Source organism: Dermacentor silvarum, chromosome 10 (genome assembly GCF_013339745.2).
Source record: "Dermacentor silvarum isolate Dsil-2018 chromosome 10, BIME_Dsil_1.4, whole genome shotgun sequence".
NCBI lineage: Eukaryota > Metazoa > Arthropoda > Arachnida > Ixodida > Ixodidae > Dermacentor > Dermacentor silvarum.
Window position 1 is genome coordinate 21,119,122 of NC_051163.1, and position 15,186 is coordinate 21,134,307.

The following is a 15,186-nucleotide window of genomic DNA, read 5'->3' on the forward strand; positions in this document are numbered from 1 at the left end:
AGACATTCTGTCAAACATTACAGAGTAATTGCTACACCAGCAATAAAAGTGTGCCTAACTTAGTTACGTTACCAAGAAATCAACACAGGAATCGATAAAAAATGCTGCAACCATAAACCTCGAGCAATGTTCTAAATATACACCTTAGGTGGCTTCCGCTTCAACAAAGACGTGTTCCAGCAAGTAAGAAAAAATAAAAGAAGTGCATAGACAGAAGGACGTCGGAAAAGCCTGGAAGGCTGGTCTTCAACTTGTATTAACTTTGAAAAGAGTGACAGCAAGTCATTTGTCTACATGTAGTCATGCACCAAGACATCACCCTTCTGTAGCCGTATGACTTGCTATCATTCTTCCCAAAGTAATTACAGTAGAACATCATTCTATAGGGGGCTTCTTTGTCGTTCATTTGTCTATGCACTTTCCCTTTCTCTTACGTGCTGGAAAATGTCTGTGTCTAAATTGCAACTAGCCCAACTCTATGCCCTGAATTCCGCTTCTAACGCTCGTTCATTATCCCTGTGCGGTTGTTGTAACGGTCCTCCGTTGAACGAGGAGGTCTTCTTTCAGTGCGGCTCCGTTTCGGACCTTGCGTCTTAGAACCTAGACAAATGCGCTATGCAGAATCTCTCAGACTGCCTTTCTTTTCTTTCTTGCGTTCGCAGCATCTCAAGTCGAGCTGAGAGGAAGCACACGTATCGTCGACGTCACCAACAACTTCGATTCGGCATTCGCGGTCTCCGACGACCACGCGGCGGACGGCAAGATACCGGCCGGGGCTGTCTGTTCCAGCCAGCGACTGCGGTTCCATCTTCCGGACGCATTGCTCGCCACCGCGAGGAACGAGTCTCGTCGGGATTTCTACTTCGCAGCCAGGGTATGGAACGATGACGGACTGTCCTCACCGGTGTCGAACCTCGTGAGGGTCACCTTCAAGTGGCCGCAGCTGCACACGAAGGGAACTGCCTGGTGGATCATAGCCCTGAGTGTCCTGGCAGCCGTGTTTGGCGTCGTCGCGCTGGTTATCTCGGCGCGTAAGATCGCCAGGTGGCGTAGGATGAGCGAATGCGTGACGTCGATTCTGGCGTAGACGGGGCCACCGCAGTGGTGCCGGGATGAAGATACTTTATGGTCTGCACCGTCGCCTTCTGGGAGCAGGGCGCGCACGTCTGGGCACGGCGTGTCGCTCAAGGTTGATCGTGGTGAAATCACGGCGCAAACACCCGGGACGAAGAAGACTTGACGTAGACGCAAGCTTTGAGCACGTCATCACTATCGTCATCGTTATCGATAGTGAACCTACTCGAGTACGGTGCAGGCTAAAAGGGCTTTCTCAGAGGTCGCCAGTTACTGGTGCCTTCTATCAACCACCCTCGTCCTATGCCTGACATATTACGATGTCGTCGCGATCTTTTCTTTTCTTTTTTGACATTCCTTAATCAGGGGGCTGGTGTTTCTATCTGATGATCCGGATGGCTGGACCTTTGGGGCCTATTTCCCCAGGATCTCATTTAGTAAACGATATCATGCATTTAATAAAGAACATCACGCCTTATTATTCTACTGCCACCGACGATCTTTATGAATCTTCAATGTGCACGCGTTCTAATCACTCTAAGAGCGCATATCACATCTCTTGAGTGCCACAATGAGTACGATCTTATGCTTCGCAGAATGAACATCACTTCGGGCATTTAACAGTTCGCCTTCTTTCTTGTTTCTTTTTTCTTATTGTTGTTGCTTTTTCGGAATTCTTCTGGCCTGGAGATGGAACGAAAACAGCACTGGTACCCTCTTCACAACAATCATTGCAATATATCTCAGACTAGTCAACCGATCAGTTTTTCTTCCTTTGTTATTTATTTGTTTGGGTTGCTGCACGGCATGAAGTGGAAATAAAATTATGTGCACTCAAGGAACATGTTTTAAGGAATGTTACGTCAAGAACTGACCAACCAGGTGGCATTGAGCGATGGGTCACAGACAATGCGTTTCCCAAGTCGCGGTTGCAGTATCTGCCTGAAACAGTTCTCCATGATTTCGATTTTGATTTCTGTGATTTATTTTGATGTTATTCTAACTTAAGACTAATAAATTTCCTGATTTTTGTACGAAGCAACCACCCTCTGTTTCATTCTGTGCTTCGTGAGAAAAGCACGTTGACTGCAAACTCGGTATGTATGTTGCTATACTGTATTAATTATTCATCAGTGAACATATGTACAAAAATCATAAAGAGAAAGGAAAACAAGCTAGCAGTTGTCTGCTAAAAGGGACATCACGCCAATCCGCTTGCAGAGGAGACTGCATCGTAGTTCTATAGTGATCCAGCGACATTTTCGAAAAGGCACTAGCGTACTAGTGCGAGAGACGCGCGCTTTGACTCGCACATACAGATTACGGCCAATGAGAGTTTTTTTCTACATCCGGACGCGACCATCGAAGACTGAGCCCTTAACAGCTTCGCTGCAAAAAAAAAATATTGCTTCCGATTTATTTATAATGTTTGTTCACAATATCACTCAAGCTGTAACTTCTAGTACGCTGAAGTTAAATTTGTCATTTCCAATAGCGACGTTCAAAAGGCAGATACAGTGCAGCATACAGTTGTTATTTTTGGGCGCTGAGACAGGGGTTGCGTGTGCTCTTTTCAACGCCAGCGGTCCGTGAGTTCCGCGGCGCAGGTTTTGCGCCGCCTTCATCGAGAGATGGCGCCACGCTGCGTGACCAGGCCGGCAGCGTCCGTCGCGCTGCTAATGGCTGTTTGGCCGAGACGAAACTTGCAACGAGGTTCAGTTCAAAACAGGTTCATTTCGCCTCAGTAAGCTTTCAGGCCGACGTCGAGGCAGCAATCTGCTTTGCCTTTAGCCATTTCACGCTTACATCTACTCTCGATTACGGGAGAGCCAGCATTTTTCTCACATCTGCATGCCGGTGTATTTTGGAAAGCGAAGTTCTAATTAGGATAGTCTCGTTGGTCAACTGCGACGCCCTTGAATTGTCTACGCTAAAGATCGATATAAATTGCGCTTGAACTGAAAAGGCAATAGAAAGCGGTTGTACTAATGTATAGTAGTTGGCGTAGATCTTCTGTCTTACTCAGTTAACTGGTTTAAGTGAGTGAAAGAGCAGCTGTGCTAACTGTGATAACAGAATCCATCATTGTACATTTACTGGCAGTTGTGTAATAAACGCTGCAATGCGCATTTGTATCTTTTCAATGAGACAGAGAGAGCTACATTGTTGTGCACTCTATAACACGCTTTCACACCAACGTAGGAAGCTTATATGTTTGCCTTGGGTTTGAAGTACTGTCTTACGAGTACAGTGCGCTTACAAATTGCGCAGGAAGTTGGTCCCGTGCTTATTAGAAAGGTTGGCATATATTCGTGTAGTATTTCGTCTCGTAGAGGGGCATCGTTGTCAAAGTGTAATCTTTGAAAATGTAGGCATAGTTGCCCAGCGTTCAATATAAGCTGTTCCGAAAGTTCTGGTCATCGTGTAGCCGTCAGGTGCTCAACTTGTTTTTAAATTTTAGAAACTCTATAGGTATAAGCCTTATTTAGATTTATACATTCATATTTGCAGAACACCGACAACGTTGACGAGGTCGTTTGTTGTTCCGATTAAATGGAACCTTGCAGTGATTGGGGTAAGTATCATTTTCGCTAACTTGGCAATGAAGCGCGAAAAAAAAAACTCATTCACTCACGATACGTTACTCCCTAATGCGAAATTTGGGCGCACCTCTATACGTGTTTTCATTTCGCGATATATTGGCTGGCGCAGACAATATGTCTCGTGCGGCACACTTGCGAACGGAGCGAAGTGTGCCGCCACCGACTCGCTATTCTGGAGATCTCGAGATGCAGCGCGTCGCCCACTTCCCAGACGACGCGCGCTACTCTGGCACCATATCTCGTAGCCATCGTCACTGCACAACCCTTTTCTTCTCGCCCTTTCGCCATACTCTCTTACTCCACTTTCCTCCTCGCGTCTTTCATCCCCCGCTGCACTCCGCGTTCGCTCTTTCATCCTTCGCTGTGCTCGTTTGCTCGGTTACGCCGACGCCGACGCTCACCGCCGGAACAGGCGCCTATGAGCTGCGCTCTAAAAAAAGAACGCCGTCTGTATTTCGCGAAATGTGGAACGTGGTTGGTCTAGGCGACAACGATTGCTGATAGTAGTGTGTAGCATGTTTGGGCACTCTTTTCACGCATCTATTTTGCTGTAAGAACGAACGAATGAAGAAACAAGGCTTTAACTTAGGAAAAGCAGAGAAGTCGGCCTGATGTGCATTCCTCTCCACACCGAAAAAAAAAGCACGCATGCCTCTTATCCAATAATTCCCTGTGAACATTATGGAGGTTCCATATACCTAAACACCTGTGTGTTTACATTATCATATCAGGCAAGTCCTATATGGCTTATGGAAATATACGCATTTTTATATGAGACTGATAAATTCGTATGAGAATATCGGATAAGGGGCACACGGTATTTTTTTTTTCTCGGTAGGGATAGGCAGCTACTATGCGCTTGGAGGAGGAAAATAGCAGGATGGGGTGGCGACGATGACAAAGGGAAGATGCGAAGCACCTAACTGGAAGGTTTACTCAAATATCCAAACCAGTGATGATGATATGTGGTGTTTAGTGGCCGCAAGGGTATCCAAACCAGCACACTCTTAAGTGGCAAAACGAAAGCCAAAAGGACAGTCGCGTGTGCCGCCAAGGATTCTTTATGACGTGCCCTGACAACGATTGGCTGCCGTGACGGGCGGGCTGCCATGACAGTGGCAGGGCTGAGACGCTGACGATGAAGATGACGATGACAGGAGTGCGGCGAAGAGAATGACGGCATGGCGATGGTTCCGTGCCGTCATACGTACGTACGTATGACGTTCAGCTCGTACGTCGTATACCGAGATTTTAATCTTGGGTCGCGGCAAATAGAGGTTCCTTTTATAGGAACGTTCTCGCTCCCACATAAAAACGGTTTTATGATAAGCATGACAATGAGCCCCGTGATAGGAGGGGCCACGATAAGTGGATAAAGTGTCATTGACGCTGATCGGTGTAAAAAGACGTCGTTGGACGACTGATAACCGCGAGGTATATAATACATTTTATTTTTTGGTGTCGCGAAGGGCATCGAGGGCGGTTCCCGTGAAACCGCTTTACGTCATCTCAACCCTCGCGATTTCGGCTCCTCATCGTTGGCCATGACCGCCACTTGGATGTGACATGTTAGGCGGCAGCGCTTATCTTATCGGCAGCTTGTGAACGGTGAGACCGCTCATTCCCAAGTGCTTTCAAAGCTGGAGATACCAGCGAGGGCGCTCTACAACGTGCTCAACTATATTGCGCAGACTGAGTCCGTACTGCGGATTGTGGAACTTCGCATGTCGCAGGTAGACGCTACGGAAGTAAAAAAAAAAAAAAATCGGTTCAAGCGAATCCAGCTTTCATTGGTGCATGTCAAGAAGGGTGTTGCTGCTTGGTGATCATTTGCAAGTAGCGACCACGTGACCCGGTTAGACATTTCCACTGGGAATCGCCTCGCTATAAACTGTAGCGTTCGATCATGCACATGAAACACGTGACGTCGAAGGAGAGACAATGATGGAACGATCGCGATGACATGAAGACGACGGTAAGATGACGAATTGACAGAAGAATAAAAAAATTATGCCAGTTCCACGCTTGTGAAATCTGATGAAACAGCGGAGCTCTGCAAGCGTGAGTGTATAGCGTAGTGGGTATGACGCTCGCCTTCGGACCTTGGGTACCCGGGTTCAAATCCCGCCTCTCTTTCTGTGTTTCTCTTTCTTTCTCTCTCTTTGTTTTTCTCTTTCTGTGTATCTATCTCTCTCTCTCTCTCGCTCGCTCTAAGTTTCTCTTTCTCTCGGCCATAGCAAGTTGTGTTACAATCGTCGGTATAACGCAACCACATGGTTCCTATGAATGCATGTTATGCAAGCGTGGGTGTGTATAGCCTAGTAAACATTGACAAATTCGTACTCCTGAAGCCAGTCTTCTGCATCCTCGTCGACGTTGCTGTGGAAGCTCACGGGAGATCAAGGAGACAAAAGGAGTCACCTGTGCAGGTCCTGATTCAGCCATGTCTTGGACAGTCGTGGTCACAGGCAGACTTCCTGGTTGGGGACCGAATTCTGGGCATAGGCCTAGTAGGCGACGGCTGGCGCGGTGAACGGGTGTTTCGGCGCGAGGAAATCGTCCTGGGCTGGACCTTGACAGGCGTCCCAAACGTTTACCCAGCACCTCCACCAGTGTCACGATGCACAAGCAGCAGGAACTGGGAAAACAGGGCAGGTCACTTTTAATTAGACAAACTGAAAAGCGATTAAGCATGAACCTCGTCTCCTTTTCTGCCATGCGCGAGATCTTTCTCTACATGCCGCATATTGGATGTTGCAATATTGTACCGTCGGGCATTTCTCCTGTACTAGGTGCATTCACGTGAATAATTAATTATTGCTATTAAATCTTATAATCACGTGGCTAAGATGTGTTCATGGCCACCACACTATTCGGCCTTGCCGTAACCAATGGTTTGTAACGTCCCTGAGCATATGCTGCAACGAATGCAGGAAGCACACACCCACACAGTGCAAACGAGTGCTTTACACCTTCGCCAGCACCACAACCTCGGGTAACTAAGGGATGTCAAAGAACGGAAGCTGCCCTCTTTTATCCCATCCACGAGATGTCACTGCAAACTCCAACGTGGCGATGGAAAACAGAACTTAGCTTGTCATGGTCGTCTATGCATTGTCGACCCCTTGGTGGCATTGATTATATATTTTTTTAGAGAGACAGAGATAACGAACAAGGCAGTGATGTTAACTAGCCAAAAGCCTGGTTGGCTACCCTACGCTGGGGGAAGGGAGAAGGGTTATACAAAGAGAGAGTGAGAGAGGGGGGGGGGGGCGGAGAGACCTGCACGGACAGCACTACGGAGTTGAAGGCGCTCGCACAAGCCAGACGTTCTCAGGGAGCCCAAAATTTCCTTCACTGCCTTCTGATCCGATGATCGGTGAGTACGGTGTTCTAGTACTGTCTGTTCACACAGAGGACGATCACCTAGTTTCATTAATGCGTTGGACATAGATCGTCTTCGTGATTCAAATTGAGTACAGTGGCACAGTAGGTGTTCAATGTTCTCTCACAGCCGCGAACATCACATACTTTTTTTATTTTTCAGAGTGTCCTGAATCTGATAGAGAACGTAAAGTGTTAACAGATGGACTCAAGCGTTGAATGGTTTCGCCCCCGAGTGCATGTGACTCTTTCTCGCCGCGAGGACAGTGGCTATTAGAGAGAGAGGTGCCTCGACTTCTCGTCAAATTTCTCCTTCATATCGAACGGTATAGTGCAGGTAGGTGGGGTAGCACGACGAGGTGGAATGTATGACTCGCGGCTGCGAACTTTATTCTGTGTACAATTGCACGCTTCAGACTCAACAGCAATCTATAAGTGGCCCGCTTGGGTGCAGCCATTGCTAGTAGCTTTAGCAAAGGCTAAGTATACACCTGCAGCACGTCTCGTCCTCCTCCTCCTCGTAACATATTATTTCTTGGGTTCATATCTTATCTGCGCCTCTCGAACGTCACTGCTTCCACGATAGCGCCAATGCTGAGAAGCTAACGGCCATTTACAAAACAGTGGCGTGCGCGTATTGTACGATGTCATCACAGGTCGCAACTCGGCGCGTATGCGTTGACCCATTTTGGCAGCGAACAGAATTTCCTTCTATTCTCGTGTGAGGTATAGCCATAATATGTCACCCACGGAGTGTCTCCGCGATAGGGAAACTTCCGGAATCTGACGCTGCGTCAGTTCAGTTGGACGACTGTGGCGTGCTTATCCAGTGTTTTGTTATCGCATGTTTCAAATCTGCGCGTCTTTATTGACCTCCTATTGCACTGAACGGAACTGCCTCTTATTATCGGGGGGTGAGTGGCATCGCCAGCCATTGTCACCGACGCAGAAGAACAGGAACGATCATCCTGTACAGGAAAGAACGGTCTCTTCGGAATATCACGCGCAAGCCGTTTCAAGTAAGCCTACCAAATGGAATACGCGTTTTCTTTTTTCGTTTCTGAGCAGCGAGCGATAGACAACTGTTGAGTGTTGGTAGACTGGTTAAAGCATTAACTTCGTATAGAGACACTTGGTTTCTGAACAGAATTTCCTACAGCACCAAAGGTGGTGTCCTGCAACGTTATTACGGACCTAAGCTTTTGAATTATGTGAAACTGAGTATGGATGTGCTTAGTTACTTCCTTACTTTAATGCAAATAGTTTTTCTTTGTCTAATACGAAGCATATTGCGGTACGTAGGTTCCCGTCTTGCATCGTTTTGGGCTTTCTAAAAAAATGCCTATCCCATTTCGAGATCGGATCGCAGTCCTCCAGAACGACGGAGTGATGCTCCAATAATTGGGCCACAATTGGTGCCAGCGTCAACTACCTCTTGATGTACGGTTGGCGCATACGTCACCTCGCATAATACGAGCGAAAACCGATTATACAGCGTCCGTCTGTAGGCCATACATAGTTTTTGGACGTTAAAACCCATGAACTTCGTAGCCAGAAACACGCGAAGTTATGACACTGTTTCGTTGAATCTAATTTGGCACAAAATGATATTAAATCTCGAGTGCTTGCCTGTGTTTCCTCCCAGAATGCGGCTGCTTGCGCTGCTCTTTGTGGTGTCAGCGTGCTGGTCGTCAAGTCATGGTCTCCGCATCGACAAGTCGACGGGCGCCTACGAGGATATCGTGGTCGCTATCGACAAATCTGTGGAGCCTGATGAACGGATCGTCGATAACATCAAGGTAATGCTTCCTAATGACTCTTCTATAACACCTGCGGAGGTAGCTAAGTATAGCTATGACTCTCTACCAATAAGCATGATCGAGGTCTCGGGTTGGAATCTCGGCAGAGGCGGCCGCATTCTGATGAGGTGGGACCCAACCATCTTCCGGTCCCATAGCGAGCTTCTTTTTTTACGTGAAGGCTGTACTGATAGCGAGACCTGGCGCAAAACATTTCTTTATACTACATTTTGACGCCAAACCCATTGTGCAGAAGCACTTTCCTTCCTACTGAATTTTGTTCACTGGAGCCCGGTGAACCTTCTCAGCCTTGTAGGAACACTTTTAGCCCATTTCCGAGTTTATAATGGTTGATCGCATTGGAGGGCGGAGGTGGAGCAGTGGGGTAGAGTGGTCGCCTTCGAAGTCCCTATAAGCGCTGGTCTAATTTCCCATACCACTGCGCAGATTGTTTCTCCTTGTTGTAGGAATGGTGATCGCAATGCTTACGTTAGGACGGACATGCCATTGCCAAGATTACAACTGCTGTTCGTCGTAAAATGCTTATGGGCTTAGATCTAGGCCCACGTTAAAAGAATCCAGGTTGCTAAAATTAAGACAGATTTTACTAAGGCTCCCCTCCATAGCCCGCAATGAACATTCGTTACCTTATGCTCCAGCAATTGCTGGATAATGGTAGGTCTTCGCAGTTTAAGCCATGCCGTCACGCGCAAAGGCAGAGATCCTGTTGAAAATCGTGCCTTGAACAGTGACGGCAAGTGCCGAGGCAGGGATATGGTTGAAATTCAAGCTTTGGGCGACCATGACGTCAAGTGGGATGACAGAGTGCCCCAGTGAACCTCGGGGCTTAGACTATGACCTCATGTGGCAGGCCAGATAGCCTGCTCGAACCGACTTCATTAGCTTGACGTGGGTATCTCCATCAGCGTGCTCTTATTGCAACAGCGTGTCATAGCTAATCATTTTCTGGCCCAAAAAGCCAACTTCCTAGGTGTTTGTGTCTGGCACCAACGAAAGTGCGCTGAAATGCTTACGACAGAAGAATATTTTAACGATTCCACAAGTACTCAAAGCGTTTTTATTGCTACTGAAGATGCATATAAAGATAAGTTAATGCACTCACCAATCAAGTAATGTGGTTGATAAATTCACGAAATGAACTCATGTATCGGTTATAAAGTAAAAACAGTGCATCAGTGATTGTCCAATCAGTCAGTCAGTCAGTCAGGCAGGCAGCGCAATCAATCAATCAATCAATCAATCAATCAATCAATCAATCAATCAATCAATCAATTGGACGATTGGTCGCGCCAGTACGTCAGTGCTATTTTTCGTGACGTCCATGATAACTAGTCCTCTTACTGCTCTTTGCAAGGCCCTGTTCCGCTCTGCCTCCACGTTCCTCCACCGGGCCACCCATGGTCTGGTGCACTTCGGCAGCGTGACCATCGCCGTTCCGGACACGTGGCCAGCTAGGCCGCAAGCGAAGAGCACCACGGCCAACCTCTTCCCGGTGGCCGACGTGAGGGTGGCCGCGGAGAACCCGCAGTACGGCGACACTCCGTACACGCTGCAGCCCCGGGGATGCGGTGAGCGCGGAGAGTACGTCCACCTGACGCCGCGCTTCCTGGGAGAGTTGAACGATTCCATCGCCGAGGTTTACGGCAGTCCAGGTGAGATTCATCTGTCGCAACCGCACTATAGTCTCTCCCACATTTGTCCAGCCGTGCCATCTAAATTTCCACTGCTGGAGGAGCATGTTCAGGCCTGTATACGCTCGACCAGTATGAAAAACTCGGCGCTAATGCAATGGTAAGCTCGGCGGCAATGCAGTTCCACTCAACGTCATAGCTGGGGAAGTGCGGAGCAGTGATTCGCCGGTGTTTCTCTTGTGTTTTCCTTGCGTTTATCTTGTTATATCGTGTGTTTATCTTGTGTTTAGCAATCCATCATCCGTTTCGACACCTGTGCTAAGGCACAACTGGTGGGAAACCACCACGTATATACATGGAGTCAAACCACCATGCACATGGAACTAAAGCATTTGCTGATGATATAAGAGATTTTAGCGAATTTCTGTTAATTAATGCGCGTAATCCTTGATTATTTCCGTCTTTTAAATTATTATGAATGGTTTTATTATGAATTATGGAATTATGGAAAAATTATGAATTATGGTTTTGATCAAGTCTGCACTTGTTTTGACCCTGTTTTGAGCATTTCTTTTTGAGCGTGATCACGAGACAGACGCCGACAGCCCGGGCTCCTAAAGCACTCCTCACTTAAAAGGAATGCAGTCCAAACCCGATAATGTGATCCAAGAGGATCTCTGAACTGTGCTATTCCGCGGTGACATGCGGTAACTGAACGCAACAAATCTTTCGTCGCAGCCTACTTGCTGGTCCACGAATGGGCACACTTCCGGTACGGCGTGTTCGACGAGTACGGCGACCCCGAGAGCTACCGGTACCCGAGCCTCTACTGCGAGTTCGGCAAGGTGAGACGCGCCAGTCTAACCACAGACGGACGGACTGACGGACAGACAGACAGACAGACGTTCCGACGGCGGGAGCTTCTCCCAAGCATTGATTTACCTTTGGTAACCGGGCGCCTGGCGGGCAATCGCTCGTACCCGTTTCACCGGTTCGAAGATTCGAACCCAGCACCTCCCGCAGCCGGGCCGGACGCCCTAACCATTGAGCCACGGCTGCGGTGGACAGACAGACAGACAGATCACAGGCACGCGTTTACCGCACAGGATCACAACACACGCTCACAACGCAGGATCACGTGCGGCACAATGAGCGCGAATTAAGGCTAAAGCCGCTCCTGCAGGGGCTCCGAGGGTGCCTAAATGTGCGGTGTTCTCCCTCGAACAGGTTCGCGCCAGCACCTGCTCGCAGCGCCACAAGTTCGAGGTGTACACGGATTCCGGAGAGCCCTGTCGCATCTACAAGGGCTGCCGCGTCTCTTCCAAGTGCAAGGCTCGCTTCTTGCAGAACAGCAAGGACCCGGTCATATCGTCCATCATGTTTATGCCATACATCGATGGCGTAAGTGTGGTCGTACATGTATTCGTTTTTGAGCGCAGCTCTTGGGCGCCCATTCTGGCGGCGAGCGTCGGCGTCAGCGTAACCGAGCTAACGAGAACAGCTATAAGGATGAAAGAGTGAACGCGGTGCGCAGCGGGGGATGAAAGACGCCAGGAGGAAAGTGGAGGAGGAGGGTATGGCGAAAGAGTGAGAAAAAAAGCGCAGTGCGGCGACGACTGGCTACGAGATGTCGCCAGAGTAGCGCGCGTCGTCTGCGAGGTCTGTCTGCGGCGGCTGAGGTGAATCGCGCCCACGCGTCACCCACGCGCCGCCTCTCGCGATCTCCCGATTGGCGAGGCAGTCGCGCCGAACTTCGCTCCATTTGCAACATGCTGCACGAGCTAGACTGTCCGCGCCAGCCAATATATCGCGAAATGAAAGCACGCATACAGCTGCGCCCAAATTTAGCATTAGCGAGTATCGTAATCGTCGGTGAATTTTCTTTAGAACATACCAGCCATTCTAGTTAACACGGAACAATTTATTAACCCTCTAACCCTCAGTCGAGAGCCGTACTCGATCGTCCTGCCGATTCGTACGAATATCGCCAAGGACGAGCGCTACTTGTTCATGCCGCAGTTTCAATTGCTTTAATGTAAACGGGTCTCGTGCGTCTACTCACCCCATTGCCTAAAGCTGAGAATGGGCACTCGTGCATACTATTATGCAGCTTACATTCGTTCTGCTGTCATACGTTCAGAGAATATTAATAAAGACTTTTATGCATTTGGCAAAACTCATTGCGAAGAAAAAAAAAACTCTTTCTCAAAGCATTGTAAATCAATATGTTCAATGAGTGCAAGAAAGAGCATGCATTAAACTTCTTTTTCTATGGGTACGCTGCTTGCGAAAGCTCGAGGAAGTAGGAGAAAATCATAGGAAAATTTTTTGCAGTTTTTTCATGCAACATTTCGCTAGTTCAGTGGTTAAAAAAAGGAAAAAGAATACAAAGCCTCATGTGAGCACGAAATGAACCGAAAGTTGTCTGCAACCACCTTCATACAGTAATTGGTAGATATTATTCAACTAATCATAAGAATGAATAACTTTACTTGGTGAAGAGAAAATTTGTATGCAAATATATATTAAGAAAATTGATGACAGCATGCAATTAAACCCGAAGGAAGCAGCTTTCATAGCATTCACTCGAAAAAAAAAATGCAAGCTCCTCAGACTTCTTACACCATTAAATACATTTACTAAGACCTCCAGGGAGATACTTTATAAGAATTTTAATGAGATCTATCCTTGACGGCGCATGCGTTGTCTGGGACCTCCGGTGCTACCCGTACAAGAGAAAGCTATGAAACGTGACACTTTAAGCCATCGTTATCGTGAACTTCGTGTGAATGTTTTTCACAACGTTTACTAGCCTATTGGCACCCAGAGAGACAAGTACTGGAGGGAGCCATACTACTCGCATCATTCTCAGCGAGTTGACCACAAGTTTAAAGTACGCGAATGCTCCTGTAGAACAGAATTATTTCGTATGTCCTTTCCGTAAACGATTCGCGAGTGGGATCGGTTGCGTCCTTCTATTATAGTGACTTCTTCCAATGATGATTCCTTTTCCTTGGATAACTAACTGATTCGATTATGCGCATTTTCGGCTAGCTGGGATTAATTCTTGTGGTCCGGAGTGTCCCTTTCCATTTGTTGTTCGTAGATGTATAATTGTGCCGATGGTTCTAGCTTCATTTTCTTTTTTTTTCCTGTCTTTCTTTTTATCTTGTTTTGTTTGTGCCATTCTGTTGTGCTGCCTGCCTATCGTCTGCTAAAGTGAGGCTCGCTGTCGCCCTGTATCTGAATGAGGCATTTTAACGGACATTTCCCCACCAATTTTAATGACTCTTGGCGCTGTGGGTGCAAAATGAATGAATTAATGAATGAATTGTAGCCACAGTATCAATAGAATAATAGAGCACATTTGAAAACATTCCTTTCACTTGTTTGTGTCGCATAATCACCTTGCGTAGCTCTTTTCGCCGACCTTAAAAGATACCCACTGTGCCTCGCAAGCGGGGGACCGCACCGCCTTCGGGTGTTTCACGGACTTGCTATAGCTGATTTTATATTCGATTCATGAGTGCCGCCATCTTGGGCTGTTACACAAACAATTTCTAAGTTTTATGAGAAGTGAAGTCATGTAGCATGGTCTGGAAACGCTGAACGCATTCACACAACCATTCTGATGCTTGAAAATCGAATGTAGTAACGTACATTTCGTTGCTAAAGACAGAAAACAACAGCTTTAACAGCCCAAGATGGCGGCACCTAAACGCTTCGGTAATATAGTCAGTAGATTGTGTGCTGGAACGTTGGACATGTTACGCGGACGATCCCAGTATTAGAGACACTGTCTCCGAGAGGGGTCAGCGCTATGGATTCGCGTGGAGACACCCGTTATCGGTGGCCAGATTGAAGAGGCTTGCTTCGCCTGCTCTATCGCCACAGGTGTCGGATTTCTGTGACAAAGATGGCGACAAGCGGCACAACGCCCATGCTCCTAACAAGCACAACCACCTTTGTGGGCGCAAATCCACCTGGGAAGTGATCAGCGACAACGAGGATTTCAAGGGGTGAGCGGACCATTCTGTCACTCTCAGGCCGTTCGTATACAGCGACATATGTTTGTTTTTACAGTAGGAGTGTCAAAGCCCGCGAACACACGCAAAGTGCCTCGAGCGGCCAGTCGCGCGGCAATTCTGCGTGTATTCGCGGGCTCCTTTCGCACTCGGAAAAACACTTTTATGCAGCACGTACTGAGCTACAGAAAACTGTATCGGGAGTTTTTCATGCTGCTCTACAATTCTCTCATTGACACTTTGACAATTAGGACAGTACTTCTCGAATTAGATAACTATTTACAATTAGCTAATTAAATCTCAGTAACGAAAAAATTACTGGCGCCTACTCCACTGCACTGGAAAGAATACGCACTAGGTTTGCTCCGCGTAATGCCGTGCATCTTATTTAAATCGCGCTTCGTGATAGCTGGGACACCCTATATATATATATATATATATATATATATATATATATATATATATATATAGGTGAGGTGCCTGCAAACGCAGCGCGCGCAGGCGCAGACGACGACATGCGATTCAGACGAGGCGCGCAATCAACGCGCTCCCGAGGTGCCGAGCCTCCGCCAGTATGGTGGTGCCATCTAGTTAAGGTACCTGCAAACGCGGTGTGCCCGACATGTAAGTTGCAGTTGTAAGGCTTGAT

At 47.6% G+C, this 15,186-nt stretch overlaps 1 protein-coding gene across 1 annotated transcript in view; it reads left to right on the forward strand.

Annotated features, from left to right (window-relative positions):
* The window catches only part of LOC119430910 (calcium-activated chloride channel regulator 3A-1-like), a 63,153-nt gene that overhangs the window by 26,093 nt on the left and 21,874 nt on the right, over window positions 1-15,186 (forward strand). The window contains exons 3-6 of the mRNA XM_049657488.1: window positions 10,236-10,533; window positions 11,251-11,357; window positions 11,740-11,913; window positions 14,407-14,531. Of these exons, the coding sequence (XP_049513445.1) occupies window positions 10,236-10,533; window positions 11,251-11,357; window positions 11,740-11,913; window positions 14,407-14,531 (704 nt within the window). The remainder of the gene's footprint in view (window positions 1-10,235; window positions 10,534-11,250; window positions 11,358-11,739; window positions 11,914-14,406; window positions 14,532-15,186) is intronic.